The sequence below is a fragment of the Sorex fumeus genome, unplaced genomic scaffold (genome assembly GCF_029834395.1).
Source record: "Sorex fumeus unplaced genomic scaffold, SorFum_2.1 ptg000013l, whole genome shotgun sequence".
NCBI classification, from domain to species: domain Eukaryota; kingdom Metazoa; phylum Chordata; class Mammalia; order Eulipotyphla; family Soricidae; genus Sorex; species Sorex fumeus.
The window spans coordinates 18,245,925-18,268,919 of record NW_026606070.1 but is presented as its reverse complement, the minus strand read 5'-3'; the positions used below and the strand labels follow the sequence as shown (position 1 = coordinate 18,268,919).

At 36.8% G+C, this 22,995-nt stretch overlaps 1 protein-coding gene across 1 annotated transcript in view; it reads right to left on the bottom strand.

Moving 5' to 3' along the window:
• The window catches only part of LOC130020588 (transmembrane protease serine 11F-like), a 115,886-nt gene extending 95,204 nt beyond the window's left edge, over nt 1–20,682 (bottom strand). Inside the window, exon 1 of the mRNA XM_056111180.1 lies at nt 20,663–20,682. Coding sequence (XP_055967155.1) covers nt 20,663–20,682 — 20 coding nt within the window. The remainder of the gene's footprint in view (nt 1–20,662) is intronic.
• Between the last annotated feature and the right edge of the window lie 2,313 nt (nt 20,683–22,995).

Genomic DNA, 22,995 nt, shown 5'->3' with positions numbered 1-22,995 from the left:
CTTCAATAGCTGCCTAATCTCAAAAATATTGTCTGCTCTCATTAGACGTACTTCCCTTAATCCAAGGTCATGGTCAGTTCTTCATCAAGCACTATCTGGCAAATTAGTCTTCTAATTTTTTAGTTTTAATTCACAACTTTTGTTGTGGCAGACATTATCACTTTCATACCCCATATTACATTACTGAAACAAATTTTAGGTCTTTTTAATTCTTCCTCAGCCCTCAAATCTTTTTTGTGGTGCGGGAAATGCCTGAGAAGCTCCAACTTAGTTGTCTGCCTGTCAAAAGGAGAGCACTCCGATGATAAACGCCACAGCCTCTACGTTGGGAAATTGACTTACTGTGGCATTTTCTGCAGCTTTCCAGGGTACCAACTGACGGTAAACAGATGTTATTATCTATCTGCTGGGTGGCTTTGTGTTTGTGCATTTACTGTGCTTAACTCAATTTTTCATATTCTTGTTAATTACTTAAAAGTAATTCCAGTCTTTTTTAAATCTCTTTTTCCTCCTTTATACCCTCGTGACTCTTATTTTCCTTGAAAACTCTCCTGAGCTGGAAAACGTCTTTTATCTTTTTTGCTGTCAGTAACACTGGTGCTACCAAAAGACCTTTGATATATGTTTTGTCTGGGGAAATAAGGTGTCCTTCTACCAAAAGTATCCCACACTCTCTTCTGTTCCCCGTCAGACCCTATAGTTCCTTTCCATTATGGAATTAATTTATTGATCTTCGCAGGCCTTAACACTAAAAAGAGCTAGAAGTAAAATTGGAATAAACTTTCTTTATTAGCAAAGTTTAGTTTTTCAAAGAATTGCTTACTCTCCACAAAAAAAAAAAATACTAAACCTATTTTTTATTTTTTTTTGTTTGCTTGTTTTTTGCTTTTTGGGTCACACCCAGCAATGCTCAGGGGTTACTCCTGGCTTTGCACTCATGAATTACTCCTGGTAGTGCTTGGGGAACCATATGGGATGCCAGGGATCGAGCCTGGGTGGGCCGTGTGCAAGGCAAACACCCTACCTGCTGTGCTATCATCGCTCTGGCCCTTTATTTTGCATTTTAAAAGCCACATTCTTCTCTACAAAATTTTCATCATGAAAATACAGACTTCAAGAGAAATGGATATTCTTGGCAGACCGGATTGTTCATACACACACGCCAAAAAAAAAAAAAGCAGAAGAGAAAAGCACATCAACTTACTTCTAAAATGTCTTAGTGCATTCTTTACCAATATTTGCTTTCTCAAAATACATTGGTTTTAATAGTATATCGAATTGAATCTTTGGGGATAATATCACTTCCTATATTTCCTAAATAATAGAAACCTCTAAGTGTTCTAGTTGGTTGTTTTATTACTTTTTTTTAATATTCTCGTATCTGATATAGAAGCTTAACTGTACTTTTTTTCTCGGTCTAAGTTTTCAATTTCAAATGTATAACAAATTCTTGGTGTAATGTTATAGTCACAGGAAATTCGTACTGGAAATAGTATTCCAGTACAAAAATCTTGCATTCTGCATCTCTTGATTTGTGTTTTCTTCAATCACAAACTCTGCTCTTCTATCTCTCTTAAAGACAATAATTCTCATTACATGTATAAAATTACTAATCCACATTAAAAATCATATGCATGTATTTTTAAAAATAATTATAATATGAGGCAGCCACTACAACATAAATATGCTTAATTTACATGTTGATTAGACTACTGAGGTAGATCAGCATGAGAAAAAAGATAGTCAACATTTATCATAACTGGGGCTGGAGAGATAGCACAGTGGGGTAGGGCATTTGCCTTGCACGCGACTGACCCAGGTTCGACTCCCAGTATCCCATATGGTCCCCTGAGCACCGCCAAGAGTAACTCCTGAGTGCAGAGCCAGGAGTAACCCCTGTGCATCACCAGGTGTGACCCAAAAAGCAAAAAAAAAAAGTTTATCATAACTAGGTTTTTACAAATTAGAATCTTCAGTGACACCTAAAGCTTCTTGAAATATGCTTTCTAAGGAGTTTTGTTGTGCTGAAATTGTGTATAACTTATAACCCTAGTGGAATAGTTAAGAATACACACCATCTTTCTCACTGTCTTATAGAATAAGTATCTGGGTACATTCAAATCACAATAAGAGTTGAAAGTCACAGATGGAATGTTATTTCCACTTATAGAGAGTAATCTTTTATTACAAATTTTAAAACTTAAATTTCAAACTAAAAGAACATAGTAATCAAATAAAAGCTATTTAATGTTTTTTTTTCTTTTTGTTTGAGGCCATACCCACTGATGCTCAGGGGTTAGTCCTGGCTCTGTACTAAGGAATTACTCTTATGGTAGTGCTCAGGGGTGCTGGGGATCAAACCCGGATTGACCACATGTAAGACAAGCGCCTTACCTGCTGCATTATCACTCCAGTTCCAATTTAATGTGTTCTTATCATGTGCCATGTTCCTAATTATATTAAACATAATTCTGCACAAGGTCATTTGAGGTAAGTACTACTATCCTCCTATAAAAGATGCAGAAATAAGTGCTCAGGGAGGTTAATGAACAAGCTCAGAGCTATACAACTAGTTAATAGTGGAGTCAAGATTTTAATTTACAGGGTGGTTTTTTTTATATTATATTTTGTCAGCAATCTAGTGACGGCGGAAGACAAGGTAGAAATTAAGAAGGCAAAAAGATCTGTTGATCAAGTTCAAAGAAACTGCAGCGGGAAGAAAGATAGTTCAACTGATTGAGTGCTTTTCATGTTAGTGTCTCCTGACCAATACCCAACCCTGCCTCACCTACCCATCCCCAGCCCTGTTTGAAACCTAGAATTAATAGGAGGGACCCCTAAGCATGAGCCAGGAATAGTTCCCAAGCACTGCCAGGTGAGACTCAAAAAAGAAAAAAAATGGGATGAAAGGGAAACCAAACTGAAAATCTGGGCAGCAAGAGTAAATGCAAATAAAACCCTAGATAGCCAAGTAAATTGAGCCCTCTGCTGAAAAGAAATATTTTAAAAATAATATTAAGGAAGCAAACGGGCAGCAAAAGAATGGAGGACTCTGCTCAAAGCTAATTTGACTAAAGAAAGAAGTGATGTCAGTACAACTGATACCAGAATATTTGCCCAATGACTACACGTGATTCAACAAGCAAAGGGAGGCCGGTGACTCACATAGTAATTTGAGAGACACATCCCAGACAAAGGGGACGAGAAGAACAGGATATATTACTCTGATTCAAACTTTTATTTTACTTCCTTAGCAAGATGTTTTAGTTCTATTTTTTTTCACTCCTTTGAAAAAACACACAGACATGCAAGAATGAAGGTAGTGAGCAATTATAATGATGAGGAGGATACGTGGAGGAGGGAAGAGTTCCTGAGTAGGTAGTTTTGTGTGTGTTTGTGCAAAAGAGCAGAAACTCAGAGTTGAAGAGTGAAAAAATCTTGTGCTTGAATGTTTGAGCATTTTATGTGGGGGAATATTGAGCTACCAACTCTGATCAGAGATTTGAAAATTTTTTTAACCCATTAGATAATTTTATATCAGGTTAGGAAAGATGAGCAGGCAGCATTAATCTAGTATCGTATCTAAAGAAGGTAAGTATGCTAGATAAAAATATAGAATGCTTAACTAAATTTGAATTTTGGATTATTAAAATTTTTGTGCAAGTCATCATAAAACATCCCTACCCATTCTCCATAACTACTACACCACATTTGATGGGGTTCAGATGGTAGGCAACAAATCCTGGAGGGAAATATATATATGCATATATACATATTTTCAGATATATATATATATATATATATATACCAAAGCTCACATCACCCAAACTTTAACATGTTAGTGATACCCTATAGAATGTCTTAATGGTTCCTGCCAAAATAGAACAATCTTCACACTGATTCCAACATGGACATTTTTGGAAGTATGTTCAACAGTTCTCCATAACAGACAATACGAAATAAATTATTTCGGTTTTGTTTTGGGAGAGGGATTGGCGTTTGGGATGGAAACATCCCAGATTTGGTGGTGGGACTGTGTAATGGTTGTGGGATTGATTGGTGTTTGAATATTTAATGTAATTAAACATTGTGAACTAACTTATAAAACTTAACTTTAAAAAAAAAGTAACGTGGAGTTCACGCCCAATTCAATCAACTTAATCTGTAGCACTGTAGCACTGTCTTCCCATTATTCATCGATTTGCTCTAGCACGCCAAGTAACGTCTCCATTGTGAGACTTGTTACTATATTTGGCATATTGAATACATCAGGAGAGCTGTGCAGGCAATATACTCTCGGTAGCTTGCCGGCCTCTGCAAGAGGGGCAGAGGAATAGAACCCGGCTTGGCCAGCTGGCTGTGTGCAAGGCAAATACCCTACTGCTGAGCTATCGCTCCTTAATCAATGGCTGAATAAATAGCAGTGCTCTTATATTTTTTTTTCCCTCCCGTTGATCGTCGATTTGCTCGAGCGGGCCCAGTAACGTCTCCATTGGAGACTTTGTTGTTACTGTGTCTGGCATATCGAATACTCTCGGTAGCTTGCCGGGCTCTCCGAGAGGGGCGGAGGAATCGAACTCGGGTCGGCCATGTTGGCCGCGTGTAAGGCGAACGCCCTACCCGCTGTGCTATCGCTCCAAATTGTAGTAGTGTAGCAAATGTATTCGCTACAATACTTTACGTACTTCCAACTTCAAGAGCTGTTTCCCTATGGGCAAAACTCAGGTGGGTCACTGAACTTTGCTAGTGAAAAACAATATTCAGAACATATTTAGGATATGGTAAAATTGCTTTGCTTCATGAAATTAAAGTTTAGTTGGGTGTCCTGTGTTGTTATTTATCAAATCTTGCACCTATTTTCCCAAATAAATGATGAATCAATTAATATATCTTCTAAATGATGAGTGATGAGTTTGTGTGTTCATATTGTGTTTAGAGCAAGAAAAAAGGAAGAGATATTTAATAATTTTAGTGGGAAAATAAAGATCCAAAATTTTGTTTCCTGTTTCATGGGCACAGACCACGACAGTGAAAATTGGAAGGAAGTGCACAAGATGGTGGTGGAAAGGTGAGTGCGAAAGAGGGCTTGCCAAAAGTAGAGAGTATGGGGGAAGTTGTCTGCTATGGAGGCAGGGGGAGGATTGGGATGGGGGTAATACTGGGGACATTGGTGGTGTGGTGTGTGTGAATTATCTCATTCTTACTTTGGACAACCTGGCAGGCTACCGATGTAACCTGCCCACACGGCAGAGTCTGGCAAATTCCCCGTGCTGTACCCAATATGCCAAATACCAGTAACAATGATGGATCTCATTCTCCTAGCCCCGAAAGAGCCTTGAATGTGGCACTTTTTAGAATCTCAGGGCTGGGAAGAAGGAGACGTTACTGGGGCCTGCTCGAGGCAATCGACGAACAACAAAATGGTCATGATCGTTGTCGTTTCTAAAAATAGAACTTATTTTTTCTTTTTATTATAACAATATTAATACATTAAAGTTAAACAAGATGTATAAAATCATCATTTTATGATATCTTTCTTTTTAATTGAATCACTATAAAGTACAAAGTTACAGTTATTCGTGATTCAGTTTCAGGCATAAATGTTCTAACTCTAATCCCTTCACCAGTTTCCATTTTCCTCCAAAAGTATCCCCTGTTTCCCTCCAAATACCAGCCTGCCTCTAAAGAAGGCACTTTTTTCCTTTTTCTTATCCCTATTAGACATGGTGGTTTACAATATTGCTAGTGAAAGGTTATCATGTACATCACTTTACCACCCTTTAGTACCAGTCCTCCTCCAGTCAGACCACTTCCTTCTATTACTGTCATATGGTCCCTTCCGTGATCTATCCCACCTCCCCATCCAACCCTCCATCTCCCTTGACTAGCTTGCTACTAAGGATTGGTTTTCCTGCTCTCCATTTCTATTGCCTTTGGGCATTAGTTATTTCCCTACTATGCTTCCTTCTATTCCACATATGTGTGAGATCATTTTGTACCTGCCCCTCTCCCTTTGACCCATTTCACTCAGCATTGTACTCTCCAGATGATCCACGTATCAGAAAATTGCATAACTTCATATTTTCTTACCACTGAGCAGTATTCTATTGTGCATATGTACCATAGCTTCATCATCCAGTCATTTGTCCTTGAGCACTTAGCTTGTTTCCACATTTGGGCTATTGTGAATGCGCTACAATTAATATAGGAGTTCAGTTGTCTTTTCTGTATTGTGTCTTGGGGCCTTCAGGGTATGTACCCAGGAGTGGAATTGCTGAATCATATGGAAGCTCAATTCCTAGTTCTTTGAGGAACGTCCAAACATTGTCTTCCAAAAAGACTGGACCAGTGAACATATCCACGAGTAGTCCATGCCAACACTGGTTGTTGTTCTTTCTGATTAGTGCCAGTCTCTAGGTGTGAGATGAAATCTAGTTAATGTTTTGATTTGCATTTCTCTGGTGATTAGTGACACAGAGCATTTTTAAATATATCTTTTGGACATTTGTATTTCTTTTTTTTTTTATAGTTTATTTCTTTATTGAATCACTGTGGGAAAAGTTACAGAGCTTTCGGGTTTAGGTCTCAGTCATGTAAGTGTCAAACACATTTCCCTTTACAAATACTTATTTTTAACCGTGAACCCCAATAGAACCCCACCTCCCACCCCTCCCAATTCCTGTGAGGCAGATGAGTTCTAGTTAATACTCTATCTACTTTGACTAGATACATTGTTTCGATAGAAGATACACAATTATTGTTTAGAGTTTATGACCCTCCCCCAATCAGATATGCTGAAACAGTGTTGTGAAATGATTTGCTTTCTACAGCTTGGTTTAAGAATAAAATGATGCCGTGCGGTTTTGGATTTCTGCTGTTTCACTTATTAACCCTGAAAGTATTTCTATTAAAAGTTAGATAGTTAAGAGATTGGTTTCTGTGCTCTGGAGTCATGGCCGTGCTCCAAGCGGCTGGTTCTCTGTGCTAAGTCCTTGTGCCTCCGGGGCCGTGGCCGTGCCGGAGAGCCGCTCGTGGGGGGCAGCCGGTGACCTCGGTCGGGCGTGAAGGACGGCCCAGAACGCCCCCCTTCCCATGAGGCCCCCACTGCCCCCCGCCCCCGGCTCAGACCTGCTGTCCACAAGGCTCCCGTGCAACCGCCATCTTTCTTTCCAGAGAGGAGCAGGCGAGCGGGACAACACCCTTTCCCCTCCGGGCAGGCTTGGTGGTGCGGTTTAACACATAGTCCATTTGCTTTTCTGCTCCAAGCGGCTGGTTCTCTGTGCTAAATCCTTGTGCCTCCGGGGCCGTGGCCGTGCCGGAGAGCCGCTCGTGGGGGGCAGCCGGTGACCTCGGTCGGGCGTGAAGGACGGCCCAGAACGCCCCCCTTCCCATGAGACCCCCACTGCCCCCCGCCCCCGGCTCAGACCTGCTGTCCACAAGGCTCCCATGCGGCCGCCATCTTTCTTTCTGGACATTTGTATTTCTTTAAGGAAGTTTTGTTTATCTCTTCTTCCCATTTTTGTATTTCTTTGTAATTTTATTTTTTATTAAAATACCATGATTAGCCAAGTTGTTCATAATACCATTGTTTCAGGCATTAAATGTTCTAACACCAATCCCACTACCAATCCCACCACTAGTGTGACCTTCCCTCCACCAATGTCCCCAGTTTCTTTCCCACCATCCCAGACTGCATTTTTGCAGGCACAAATCTATTTCATATTTGCCTACCATTCTTCTGATGAAAGGCTAATATCTGAGTTACATGAAACACTGATAGAATGTTATAAGGAAAAAACATTCAGCCTATCGAAGAATGAAGAGAAGCAGGATCAAAGGCAACACCAAGGCTAAGAAAATTATCAAAACTTAGATCTGTGAGTTTTCTGGCAGTTTTATCTCTCTCAGTGATGTTACTAAAGTCATTATTTGAGGATCTACTAATGCAGGTTAGTGCTAATTGAGCCTTCTGTGTTATTTAGGCTTATTGAACTTGGTGGGCTTCTATGCAACGTTCCCATCAGATATGCTGTGAATTTGATCTATTCTATCAAACTTAGTTAAGCCGATGTTTAGGTACTTAATTTTCAGAAGAACACATGTGAATGAAATCTTTTTTAAAGATCTCTCACTTTTATTTCATTATTTGAATATAGAAAAACGACAAACTTTTTTGTGTAACTTTTGTAGTCTGGTATTTTACTATACAAATCAGTTGTTTCTATGGGGTTTTTGGGATAGTCATCAGGATTTTCTAAATTTAATAGCATGTCATTTGCAAACAATGATATCTTCATGTTTTCTTTTCCTACCTGCAAATCTTTAATATCTTTTACTTGCCTAATTGCTATGGCAAATACTTCCAATACCATACTGAATAGAAGTGGTGAAAGTTGGAAATCTGCTTTGTGCCTGATCTTTGTTTTTTTGCTTTTTTCCCATTATATATAGTTTGCACGGGTTTATGGTAAATGGCTTTCTATATTGAGGACATTTATTTCATTCCCACTTTATTTAGGGCTTTTTTTTATTATAAAAGGATGCTGTATCTTGTCAGATGCTTTCTCTGCATCTATTGATATGATCATATGCCTTTTACTTTTTCTTGTTTTGATGCAGTATATTATGTTGATTGGCTTGCACAGATTAAATCATGCTTGACCCCACTTTGGCATGGTGTCTGATCTTTTTGATGAGTTGTATTTGATTTGCTGGTACTTTGTTTAGGATGTTTGCATCAGTGTTCAGGTCTGCAATTCTCCCTTTTTGTGCTATCTGTCTGCTTTTGCTATCTGGGTAATGTTTGTTTCATAGGAACTGTTTTGGTGTGTTTCTGTTTCTTCTGTTTCTTGAAAAAGCTCAAAAAGTATTGGCAACAGCTCTTCTTTAAAGATTGAAAAAACTCACAGTAAACCCATCTGTCCCTGGGTCCGCCGAGCCTGGAGTCCAAGGTCTCAGAGAGTTCCACTTATCTTGTTCTGTGGGTCTTCAGTTGTACGTGGGTCTCGGCCGGAGCTGCCGCGCGGGTCCGGAAAGCGTCCTGGAGTGTGGCGACGGCTGGGTAGTGGAATATCACGTTTCACTCAAATGAGAGAACGAATCCGGAGTTCTGACATCCGTCGACGATCAAGGATCAGGGACGCTGTCTCATATGCCAAGGTGTCGAAAATCAGATGGGCTGGTCACGTAATGAGATTTAAAGATGACCGTTGGACTAGAGCTGTTACTGATTGGATTCCACGGGATGTCAAGAGACCGCGTGGCCGCCCACCTACCAGATGGTCAGACTTCTTTGTCAAGATCATGAACGATCGGTTTGAGGCCCTCCATGTTCCCGGAGCGAAGAGATGCCATTGGGCTACACTAGCACGCGACAGGGACAAATGGAGACGTTACTGGCGCCTGCTCGAGCAAATCGACGACTAACGGGAAGTTAAGTGATTAAGTGATTAAGTGAAACCCATCTGGGTCTGGGCTTTTGTTTTGGGGAAGACTTTTGATTACCATTTCAATTTTCTCGGTAGTAACAGATCAGTTCAATATCTTCTTGGTTCAGCCTTGGGAGGTCATAGGAGTTCAAAACTTTATCCCATTTCTTCTAGTTCTCTTGCTTCATGGCACAAAGACTTTCAAATGATGATCCTTTGAATTTCTGTGATAACTGTTGTGATGTGTGATGAACCCCCTTTCATTTCCAATTCAGCTAATTATGGTTCTCTCTCTTTTCTTGTGAATCTTGCTTGTGGTTTATTGATCTTGTCTATATATCTTTCAAAGAACTAGCACTTGGTTTTGATAATATTTTGGATTTTTAAATTCCAATTAATTTTTTCCTAAGTTTTATTATTTCCTTCTTTCAGCCTGCATTGGGCTTTTTTTTTTAATTGAATCACTGTGGGAAAAGTTACAAAGCTTTCAGGTTTAAGTCTTGGTCATGCAATTATCAAACACATTTCCCTTCACCAATACTTTTTTTTCATCACCAAGAACCCCAATAAACCACAGCCCCTCCCAACCCTCCCAATACCTGTGACGCAGATGAACTCTAGTTAACATTCTATCTACTTTGTTTAGATTCATTGTTTCGACAAAAGATGCACCATTATTATTTAGAGTTTACACCCCCCAAATCAGACATGCTGAAATGCATTGTAAAATAATTTGTTTTCTACAGCTGGTTACAAGAATCAAATGATGTCGCGCGGTCACGTGATTTTGGATTTCTGGTATCTTACTTATTAAACCTGGAAGTATTTCTGCTGAGAGTCAAATAATTATGAGATTGGTTTCTGTTCTCTGGAGCCATGGCCGTGCCAGAGAGCTGCTCGTGGGGGGCAACTCCTGACCTCGGTAGGGCGTAAAGGATGAGCCAGGAATGCCCCCCTTCCCATGAGGTTTCAGTCTCCTCATCACGACCGGCTCATACCTGGCTTTCCACAAAGCTCCAAAGTAGCTGCCATCTTTCTTTCCAGAGGGAGAAGGTTGGGCTTTTTTTGTTAGTAATTTTCTAGTTCTGAATCTGTGCAGTTTAGTTACTCATGTAAACCCTACCTTCCTTCCTGAAAAATGCTTGCATAGCTATGAACGTTCTTCTTAGCAGCACTCATGCTGTGTCCCATATTTCTGGTATTTTGTGTCCCTATTCTCATTTGTTTACAGAAATCTTTTGATTTATTTTCTGATCTTTCTGTTCCTTGACCCCTATGCTACGTTTCCAATTCCTTCCCTACTTCTTTATTAGATTATTCTACATCATGATTTCACTCACTCTGTTCCATTACTGTGGGGTGATTTTTGGACCCAGATTTTGCTCATCCCTTATATTCTTTTCATAATCTGACTGAAATTTTCTTTGATATACAAAGGAGGAAGTTTAGTCTCTATAAGAGGAGACTTTGATGATGTCTTCATGCCAGTGGACATATTTTCAAGGTACCCACCTTTAGGTCAACCAATCTGAATCAAGTAATTGTCCCCAAGCCCTCATTCTTAAACAAGATACAACATGTTGTCTCACTCTATCCGATCTTTTCTTTCCTGTATGAGTTCGTTCTTTGTCTCTGAGACACTCTAGAGGTGCAATGAGTTGTCTGAGTAGCTGTATTAATCTAAAGAATATGCATGGACCATCAAAAAGTATTACAAGATTTTCTCTGCTCACCAGCCATTACATGAAAAGTGGAAGTTTTTTGGATTTATTGTTTCTCCAACTCTACTTAAAAGGTTCAGATTGTACAACCTAAACGTTTGTCATCATATAGTGAACTCTCCATATAGTGAAATTTGTTGAAAATCAGGGGAAAAATTAGATACATTATTATACATCTACCTTCTTCGCCCCATTCAAACTTCAGAAACAAAATTGTTGATATAAACTCTAAGAGATATTTACAACTTTGAATAAAGCCTGAACCAGACTGATATAAATATTATATAATAAAAATAAATATTCCATTTATTTTTCCATTTATTTTTTATGCCTTCCTGCCCCACTGTTCCCTTTCCTTCATTCCATCTTCTTAGAATTACATCCCCACACACAGACACACATACACTACAAACACACAATAAGAGTTTTTTTTAATGGAGAGACTGTTTGGGTTTGGGGGCACACCCAGTGGTTCTCTGGGCTTACTACTGGCTCTGCTCTCAGGGATGACTACTGGCAGTGGTCAGGGGACCCTATAGGGTGCCAGAGATCAATCTGGGTCAGCTGGGTACAAAGCACATGCTCTACCCACGATGCTATATGTCCAGCCCTTTGTAGGTTGTTTTTATTTTAACCTCTGTCTCTACTTTTTTAAAAGAAATTATAATTAAGAAAGTTGATGACATTAATATAGCTCTACTATTTTTTTAAATCAACAGCTTTACATTGTAAAAACGGGGTTTTTGTAGACTTACTTTGTTCATTGTGTCAGGTAAAATTAAAAAACAGAAGAAAAGTAATAGTTATTTGTCTCCAAGCAAATGAAGAGGGCTTTCCCACTAGGAGAACTATGACAAATTTACTAAGTAGAACTTCTCCATTTTATAGGTAACAGACAGTATGATGTGTGGAGGGACCTATATATATATATATATATATATATATACATACATATATATGACTACTCATCACTAACACTAAAATATTAACATTGATAAAAATTGATAGAGAGGCAGAGATACCAAAAATAAAACAGAGAAGCAGAAATATGGTACAAGAGGTTAGGCACTTGTCTTCCATGTGGCCAACTCTAACTCTTATTCTTCATCACTAAAAATTTCTTATTTGATAAGCAAGAAATAGTGCTTAGAATTTCTCAGAGATAGATGAATAATAACTGTGATGTATGAATAAATGAGTATATGAATAAGTAAACTAGTTATCCCATAACAAATGTTTATTTGCTTGCTATTATGATTTACATTAATGCAACCTTGTCACATGTGTTCAAATATCCAAAACAAATTTTCAATTGAAAATGTTTAAATAAGGATAAACAGACTTGATGAAAAAAGTACATGGAATCACCACTATTTCTCTTCATCTCTTGAAAGAAAATAAAATATAGATAATCCTACCAAAGTCCTTGGAAAGGGAAGTTCAGACACAAAATACTTCAGCTTGTACTTACGAGTATCTACTTGGTGTTGTTATAAAAATATCATAATAAAAGTTTAGGGGATCTAGTAAACATGTCAAAAGATCAAATAGTTTGATATTTATATCAAAGTTACAGTGTATACTGACGTAACTCTTCGTATAGAATACATTGAATCATTCAATTAAATTTTTAACCAAATGTTCAATACATTTTTTGAAGACCTGCTTGCTTAGATATAAGCACAGAATTTGTTTCTATTACACTGTTAAGCAATATCATGGCACAAGTTCATGTCCTGAACTGAAGTTACAGGAGTTCAGACTGTACTGGTAATGGATGACTAGGTATCCAAGTGACAACACACATTACTTAATTGTAATTAATAGGTTAGATGGTCAATGCACCTGGGGTTAAGGAAGCTCTGATTAGTCTATCATTTGAACATTGAAGAAAATAGCTGTGATATACTGATATATCAAATCATATTTTAAGCTACAGCCTTTAAGAACAGACTTTAAGAACAGACTTAGTTTCCTCTTCTAGTTCCCATAATTGTACCAATTTTGTGTCATCCCATATTACTAAGAACTTGTCATTTCAGGCGGATGAATGTTGATTATTTTTTAAAAAAAAAAATAAGGAGTCTTGCTTTTTCAGCATGGCTGATTTGGGGGGGGTAAAGTCTAAATAATAATGGTGCAACTTTCATCGAAACAATGAAGCTAGTCAAAGTAGATAGAGTGTTAACTAGAATTCATCTGCCTCACAGGGCATGGGGGGGTGGGGGTTTATTGGGGTTCTTCGTGGTGAAAAATAAGTATTGGTAAAGGGAAATGTGATTGATATTTACATGACCGAGACCTAAACCTGAAAGCTTTGTAACTTTTCCCACAGCAATTCAATAAATAAATAAATTATTTTAAAAAAAGGAGTCTTCTAATGATATTTTAATTTGAATTATTCAGAGAAGATGAAAATGACTTCTTAGAACCTAGTAAATTAATTTCCCCTGTTGTAGGCATTCAAAACCAGCAGTTTGTAAGTTGCTTTTCTTTATTTAGGAAATAATTATTAACTAGAACCTATAGAGATACTGTTTTTAGATGTTGGAGATATCATAGTAAATAAAATAAAGCTTTTTTCTTCATGGTAGTTTGCATATTAAAAAAGAAACATGGGATTTTAAAAAATAAGGAGCATAAATTCTGAATTTTTTTGTGCTTTTGAAATTAAAGCAGAATGATGGATAGAGAGTAAAGAAAACATGGAAAATAGTTCTAAGGAGTAGAGTGAGAAAAATATAAGATTGTTGGGTTTGGAGTTATTTGGGGACTTGATTTGAGAGTGGGACCTGACCCTGAGGGGCCCATATGCAGTACCAGGGGATTAAGCTCTGGTTAGCCAAGCAAACTCCAGTTTGCCAGAAAAACACATGTCCCTGCACTATTTCTTTGGCTCTAGAGTGTGATATTTAAGTTGAGATTGGAGAATATCAATATTCATTAATTTAATAATTTTTAAAATTATTTTATTAATGTTGAGGTAAATTGATTCATAATGGTGTTAATGTTTGTCCTTAGTAGATAGTTACTCTACCTCCACCACCAAAAATGTGCCCCAAACACTCTACCACTATTTGTATGTAATTTCTAGTATGTCGAAGACCTTTCCTTATCTCAAAAATCTAACTTCTACCAACTGGTTGGAAACCTCAGTTCTATTGTCAAGAGTAGAACAATTTGTTTGATTCATACTATCTATTCCTTCATTTCTTTATATAGCACATATGAGCAAAATAATCTGGTATTTTTCTCCCTTGATTTATTTTCTTAACACTACACCCTCTATTTCTATCCAACTTGTAGAAAAAGACAATCTTTTTCCCATATAGTTGTGTAGCATCCCATTATGTATATATGATAAATTTTTTATATATGCATTGGATATTTGGGTTTCTTCCAGATCTTGGCATTTATATATACATAGTACTTAAATGAGTATAAGTGTGTATGCATTTTTTAAAATTAGTTCTTATGTTCTTGGGATAGATGGCAAGGAGTAAAATTGCTGGATAATATTATTGCTTTATTTTCAGTAATTTGAGAAGTTTTCATACAACTAGACCAGATGACAATCCCTGAAAACCGGTTATTTCTAGGCTTTTAATATACCTTTCAAGTGATATTGTATTGTATTTGCATTGTATTGGATAAAAAAGTATTCTTTAGCCAGGAAGAATACCTTTTTATCCATTACTTCTTTGAAGAAGTAATGTTAAAAATCTTCTCTCCAGTTTTTGCCAGAGTTGCTTATTTTGGTTTTTTTTTTGAATTTTGCAAGTATTTCATATATCTTAATTATTAGCTATTTATCAGATTTATGGAATGAAAATGTGCTCTCATTTTGTGGGGTGTATTTGTATTTCAAGCATAATTTGTTTTCAATGCAAAAATTTTTGATACAGTTCCGTGTGTGTTTGTGTTTATTCTTTCCATTGAATTGAAATATTGAAGATGGCTCTAATATTGATATCGTGAAGTGTTCTGCTTATTTTTTCTTCGTATTTTATTCCAGTAGGTAGGCGTCACAGCCACCAGCTGCCGCCAGCGCCAGGTTGGTCCCATCAACTGCCAAGATGCAGAGACTATAAAACCCAGCTCCCAGAGGAGAACAGCACAGTCTCCTGACCCCGCACCTGGCTGTCCTCACTGGGGCCCCTTGGAGGGGGGAGGGTTGAGTTTCTCTCCCCCCCACCCCGAGCAGAGCCCCAGCAGCTGAGGACCTCCAGAACCATGCTGGGACCACTCTCCACACATCCGGATGGGCCTCGTGCATGAAAGAACTGGCAGAGGAACCCAGGCATGCGGGTCCCGGGGCTGAGGTCTCCAAGCCTACTCAGATTGGGACTGGGTCTTCTCCAGCCAGACCCCCCCCCCATCTTCCAGTAGGTAGGCATCACACCCACCAGCTGCCGCCAGTGCCAGGTTGGCCAAGATGCAGAGATTATAAAACCCAGCTCCCGGAATTATCTTACTTTTAAAATCATCTTATTATCTTACTTTTTCTTTGGAGAACCTGGCAGGCTACCAAAAGTATCCTGCCTGCACGGCAAACTTCCCGTGTCATACTCAATATGCCAAATACCAGTAACAATGATGGGTCTCATTCTCCTAATCCTGAAAGAGCATTAAAATGGCTCTTTTAAAATCTCAAGGTTAGGAAGAAGGAGACGTTACTGCTCGAGGAAATCGACAAACAACAGGATGATCATGATCGTGATTTTATGCATATTTTATATAAAGATGATATATAGATCTTTCATCAATTTTGAATTGATTTTGTATATCATGTAAATTAGGAGTCTATTTATTTTTCAGGTTGACAGCCAGTTTTCCATACTGATTTCTCCACTGCATAGATTTTTGATGTACACTGTGTGACTACATCAAGGTTTTAATTTCACTGATTTGAGATTACTATAGACTGTACCACACAGTTTTGTTTACTATTGCTTTATAGTTTAGTTTAAAGACAGGATCTGAAATGCCTTTTACCTTCTTTTGCTCAAAGTTGTGTTGTCTATTCAAGAAGTTTTATAGATCAATACAAATTTTAATAGTATTTGTTCCATGTCTTTGAACAGATTCCTTGGAACTTTGACAGAAATTGCAGTCATTCCCTTATATCTCCAAATCAGGGAACAACTCTTTCTTTCTACTCCATATACCCAAACTTTTCCCTCTGCTTTTTAATATGCATTTATTTCTTAGTGGATTCAAATGCACCAGATTCATTGCTCTATTCCAATTCATTATTTCTTCTCTCTGAAATGGTAGCCTTTTCCCCACACTCGTACTTGTCCAGAATTTTTCCCCCATCAAAACCCTAAAGTTCTGTAAAACTTCAGTAACTGTAAATCATCATTTTGGTGAAAGGGGAGTTCACTGTGTTAAATACTTTACATTCATTATGCAGTTGATAACCCTCAGTATTACTATTTTATACAAGCACCAGAGGACTTGGGAGGATACAACATTGACTAAGTTCCTGCCTCTGGGAATGACAAAGAAAGACTTCCAACGCAGATCTGATGACTCTGTTTTTCATGCCTGAAAACACATAAAAGTTTTAGTTGCTTTACAGACCATTTGGAACCAGCACAGCAAGTAGGGCATTTGCCTTGCATGCGGCTGATCCAGGTTCACTTCCTCCCCCTCTCTGAGAGCCCGGCAAGCTACTGAGAGTATTTCGCCTGCACAGCAAAGCCTGGCAAGCTACTCGTGAGGTATTCAATATGCCGAAACATAGTAACAAGTGTCACAATGGAAATGTTACTGGGCCCACTTGAGCAAATCGATGATGAGCAAGGGGAGGACAGTGACAGTGATAGTTTATAGGCATGGGACATATTTTATACTTCTTGATCAAACTAAAAAGCTTAAAGCTTCGAGCACATGTAAAATCAGAAAATGCTTGGTGACAAATTACTTAACATGCATGTAATTGTATTTATTTTCCCCATATCAATAATTGTTTTCCTCAGTAAGTTTAAATAATATTTTCTACTTAAGGAAAAAAATCCTCTAATTATTTGCAGTTCTACACACAGGTTGTGTGCTCAGTTATGCCTCAAATAGCTTGCATATTTTATTTGTTGACATAGTAAGCCCTCTAGCCACTTGATATCTTGAAAAATTTCAGTTTTTAATTTAGTAAAAGTAATTTACTTTTAAAAGAACTACCTAATCTAAGAAAAGTTTTGGTGGCTCCTATGGTTATGTCTCTATCACATTACCATGAATTATGTATTTCCTCCTTGCAAATGTTGAGAAAATATAGATTTTTCTAAGTTTTCTGTGATTGTGCCAATATATATAGCACATTGATGAATGATCCTTAGTATACATTTGTTGAATAAATAAATATATCAAGCAATAAGTGTGTTTTTATCCTAGGTTCCTAAAGTGAAATAGTTATAAGTGCTTTAAAAAGTTTAAAAGTAGGCAAAATGTATCTTATTTCATGAAGCACAATATTAGATAATGAGTCTAATGTCTCTTCATTTGTATTTACCAAGGATCTATGAGTTTAACACTATGAATATTTTTATAAAGAAATTTGTAGACATATAAGGATAAAAAACAAAATTGACTAACCGTAGCATTTCAAAGACACAAGAGCTATTAAATAAACTGAAGGTTTCCCTTAATGATAAACATTTTTTGCCTAAGTATGCACACATTTATTCAACATATTCATAAGAAAATTACATCGGATCTAAAATTCAGTACTCAATTTAACTCTGCTAATTGTATAACTGAAATATTTTGTTCATTTTTATTTGAAAAGTTGTATTCAAATTTGAAATTTTGATAAATGAAAATGTATTATTAAGATTATTAAGGATTATTAAGAGTGTGGATCTTATGTCAAATAAACCCTTAATCAAAGGATAATATTTGGAACAAAGATTTGGGGTGAAGAGCTTGAAGAGCTATCTGGAGTAGAATTGATTAATATTACTCTTTAAAAAAACTGTCTTGTTACCTGATCTGTGAGATTTCTCAACTCATTTGATGCCTATACAAGTTATACGAATTTGCACAAATTGTCTTGGCTCATATTCTTTATCAGAAGTAAGGGTTGGAATAGAGGTCATTACTTTATCAATTCCCCTACTTAATGGGTTATAATTTGCTCATTCATGAGAGCTATGAAGTAATTATGCAAATTTATATTTTGGAAAACTTGTGAAGGGTGATACTTCAGTTGTACTGCCCTCTGCTGGGAAAAGTGATATGCCATTGATAGAACAAAGGCCTAGATAGATATGTAGATATATTGATATTTAGTTAGATAAATAGATACTTAGATATATAGATATATACCTATAATTTATTTGAATATATAAAAATCATATAAATTTATTATATGAAATCATATATTTGATTATATATTTGATTTCATATAATTGATTATGAATTGATATTTCATATAATTTATATTTCATATAATAAATTATATAAAATCATAACACTGTCCTCCCATTGTTCATCGATTTTCTCGAGCGGGCCCAGTAACATCTCCATTGTGAGGCTTGTTGTTCCTGTTTTTGGCATATCGAATACGTCACGGGTAGCTTTCCAGGCTTTGCCGTGCGGGCGAGATACTCTCGGTAGCTTGCTGGGCTCTCCGAGAGGGGTGGAGGAATCAAACCCAGCTCTTCCAGGATGGCTACGTGCGAGGCAAATGCCCTACCGCTGTAGCCATAGCACAGCGGGTAGGGCATTTGCCTTGTGTGCAGCCAGCTGATCGAGCTGGGTTCGATTCCTCCACGATTCCCTGCCCCTCTCAGAGAGTATGGCAAGCTACCGAGAGTATGTCGTATGCACGGCAAAGTCTGGCAAGCTACCTGTGATGCATTTGATATGCCAAAAACAGGAACAAGAAGTCTCACAATGCAGATGTTACTGGGCCCGCTCGAGCAAATCGATGAACAACAGGAGGACAGTGCAGTGCTACAGTGCTAATTATTTGAATATATATAAGTTATATATATATATAAATACATGTATCAAAAGTAAAAATTACATACTAATAGCAGATGATCTAGTTCATCCGTAAACAGAAAAAAGGCAAGGGAATCATAGATATCAAATGACGGAAAACCTTTGGTCCTGGATTTTAGAACTAAAAAATGTCAAGTAAAGAGGAAATGGATTGTGGGAATTATTAAGCAGACTGAAGGTTTTATAGAGATATAGTGTAAACCATCTTGGACATTTTGATGGTGGTGAAGAAACTGTGTCCACTAAAACCATAAGTGTAAATTCTCTTGTGAATATGTGACCCAAACTATAATTAAAACAAATTTCAATGAGTTTGTCGTATGGGAGTGGAAGGGGACCTTGAAATATTGTTAGAGTCACTGTTGTGGATATACTGACATGAGTGCTGGGCAAGGTGTCAGAATACGGAACACAGAAAACTGTATTATGGGTAGTGTTGTGAATTTTAAAACTATGCTTATTATTCTTCAAGAAAATAAATTCCAGCAGACAAAGATATCACAGTGGGTTGGGTGTTTGCCTTGCATATGGCAAACCTGAGTTCAATCCTTGGCATTCCATTAAGACCCCTGAGCACTGCCAGGAGTAATTCCTGAGTGCAGAGCTAGAAGTTAGCCCAGAGCACTGCAAGGTGTGGTCCAATCCCGCAAAAAAAAAAAAATAAGTATACATATATCATACATAAACATATTTTCATTGTAATTCACTCATTTTAGTGCCAAGTTGTTTTTATAATTTCAAGTGCAATTATTTTATGAAGAATTAATTAACACAAAATTTTTTAAAATTTTTATTAGCGAAACACCACAAGGTACAGTTGTATACTTTTAAATTTTTGTGCTTGGGTTTCAGTTATACAATAATCCAGCACCCATCCCTCCACCAGTGCCCAGTCTCCATCATTTACATTTATTTTTTTTTAAATTTTTGTTAGTGAAACACCATGAGATACAGTTGTAGATTTACAAATATTTGTGCTTGGGTTTCAATTGTACAATGATCAAACACCCATCCCTCCACCAGTGCTCGAGAACAGATGACTGGTTAAATAAACTTTGGTAAATTACCACAAATTTTAATAACATTTATGAATAGCAAGAACATGTTATAATAACTATTATACAGTATATGTCACTTGAGCTTAAGAATAAATAGTTTTATGCTCTTTATAGGTTTGTAAACATGTAAGTTTTCAAGACTGATGCCAAATTTTTAATCGTGTCCAATTGTTTGAGGGGGTGACCTACCATATGCAATACTAGGGATTGGAACCTGGCCAGTGAAGTGCAAGGCAAGCGCCTTACCAGTGGTACTATCTCAAGGTTCTGTACTTTAAGATCTGTATCAAACACAAATTCCAACAAGGTAAGTTTTTTCACCATATTCAGGAATATTTCATAATTATATCTAATTTGTGACTTTAGGAAATTCATTATTAAGATTGTGATTTAAAAATACCTAAGGAATGAGCCAAAGAGATAGTACAGAAAAAAGAATTCATACCTTGTATTGTCGACACGCATTCCATCCCGAGAGCCACTTAAAGTCCCCAAGACCCACCAGGAGTTGTCTCTAAACACAGAGTCAGGGATAAGCCCTAAGCACTGCCAAGTGTGGCACCCCTCCCAATATAATTATAATTTTTAGTATCATTTGTATATTAAGATGGACATTATCAACAAATAAAATGTACTGTAAGAATGTCACCAGCTCTTTTTTAATTTAATGTGATGACTAAAACTAAAATGCCTGTGCAGTTCTCTCTCTATTTCTATTGGTGTTCTAGTGATATGTTGATAAATCTGGATATGCAGGGATAAATATATATATATATATTTTACACATGAGTGCATATGTATTCATACCCATATTTATTATGGAAAATGAAACAGAGTTTAGGGAAAAACATGCATAGTATCACCAAAATTATACTGTGTTTTTTCATCTTCAATCTTTTGTTCTCTTCCTTTTATGTAGTAGGGACAAATTACATTGTAATTTTGCATATTTATTTATTTATTTATGTCATAATTCTAATGACATAAATTTGTGTAATCTTAAAATCTTCTTTTCTCTACACAGTACTTGTTTTCCCTCTTCTTTCTACTTAAAAAAAATAGATCTCCAAAAATAAATAAATAAATAAAACATCTCCAGGGGAGTTGGAGAAACAAGAAAGCTGGGGGACAGTGAGAGAGAGAGAGCAGGGAAGCAAGATGGACCGCAGAGATGCTAGCAAGCGGGACAGAGAAAGAATGTAGAAGAAGGAGACAGGAATGAGGGGCAGTGTGAGACTAGAATGGGGGCTCAGAGAGACTGGGGCAGGCACATGGGGAGAATGGAATAAAGGACAACTGATCAATCAAAAAAAATACATCTCCAATAGAACTAGATTTGATCATTAGACTATAAAATATCTCTTATTATCTACTTCCAGGTCCTCTACCTCTATTTCTCTATTTAAAACAACAGCATGAATTTTCATACTAGTCTCCCATCATGCTTCATTTTTATTTTGTAGAAAATATCTTGTTCTTTGAAGCACTATAATTTTTTTTTATTTTTATTAGTGAGACATCATGAGGCACAGTTGTAGACTTACAAATTTTTGTGAAGCACTATAAATTTTTAAGAAATTAAGTTAATCTAGAGAAATCTATAGCTCCTCAGATACTTAAATGTTTTCTTGGAATCTTAGTTCCCTTAAATTTAGAAGAGGACATATGAAGAGATCTGAATCGTGGTGATTATAATTACAGTTGTTAGTGAATATATTATCAAGGGGTTTTACTGTTCTGCAATAGACTATGGCATACCAGATATTTTCATGGGAGAGTCAGAATACAAAGAAGTCTGGGTAGTTTGTTCAGCTGTCCTGGAGAATTGTCATACTGCCTGGCAATAGTTCATGAGTAAGAGATACATTTTGAATTACTAAACTGTGGTGATTTACATATGCTTTATCACAATATAGTCTAGTCGGTCCTTACTAATACATGATGCTCTAATAAGTCACGGTGTTTGACAGTATTTTCTCTTCTTTGGATGCCATTCACAAGCACCTCCACCCATTCACTGAGAAGTCTGTTCTGAGCTTCCTCTTATTCATATAATAGGGCTTAGCTCAACTTTGGTTGACCTCATTCCTTTTTCTGAGTTATTTGTCTCCACATGCATCCATTAAAAGATAGATACAAATAATTCTTGGTTGCCTATAGATTGATGAGATTATTTTTGTATATCAAGTAAGTACACTTACATTTAAAACATTTTACATAGATAAATTATTTTTAAATTAAGGTCTTCTGTCCCCTATCAGAAGCCCTTCCACGAGCTCTGTAAAGGCAAACCAAAAGTTAAAAGTAATGGTAGGTAAAAATTCCAAATCTTAGCAAACTGATGTATTGGTGTCAAATTATACCAAGAGTCATCACATCATTGTATTCTCTAATACAACACAGAATACATATTACAAATGAAAAGTTGAGAAATGCACATTAGCACTTTTACCACAAAGTGAATAAAAATTACTATCTTGAAAAAAGTATGTAAATAACTGTGATTGCAAAGCAGAACTCATCACTTTCATCATAGAACAATTTAAAAGAATTATTGACAAATTACAGTTGCTTAGAATCAGTGTTTGGCAATTTCTTGAATAAATACGGTAAAATCATTACAAGGAAAATAAATAATGTCGTTGCTGATGAAAAATATTGAGATTTATAGTAAAAGTTAGACATTACATAAGTTTATATGTTACCCTGTGAAACGTGATGCTCTTCAAGTTACTAAAAGTCTTAATAATCAGATGAGTTCTAATAATTATAAATATA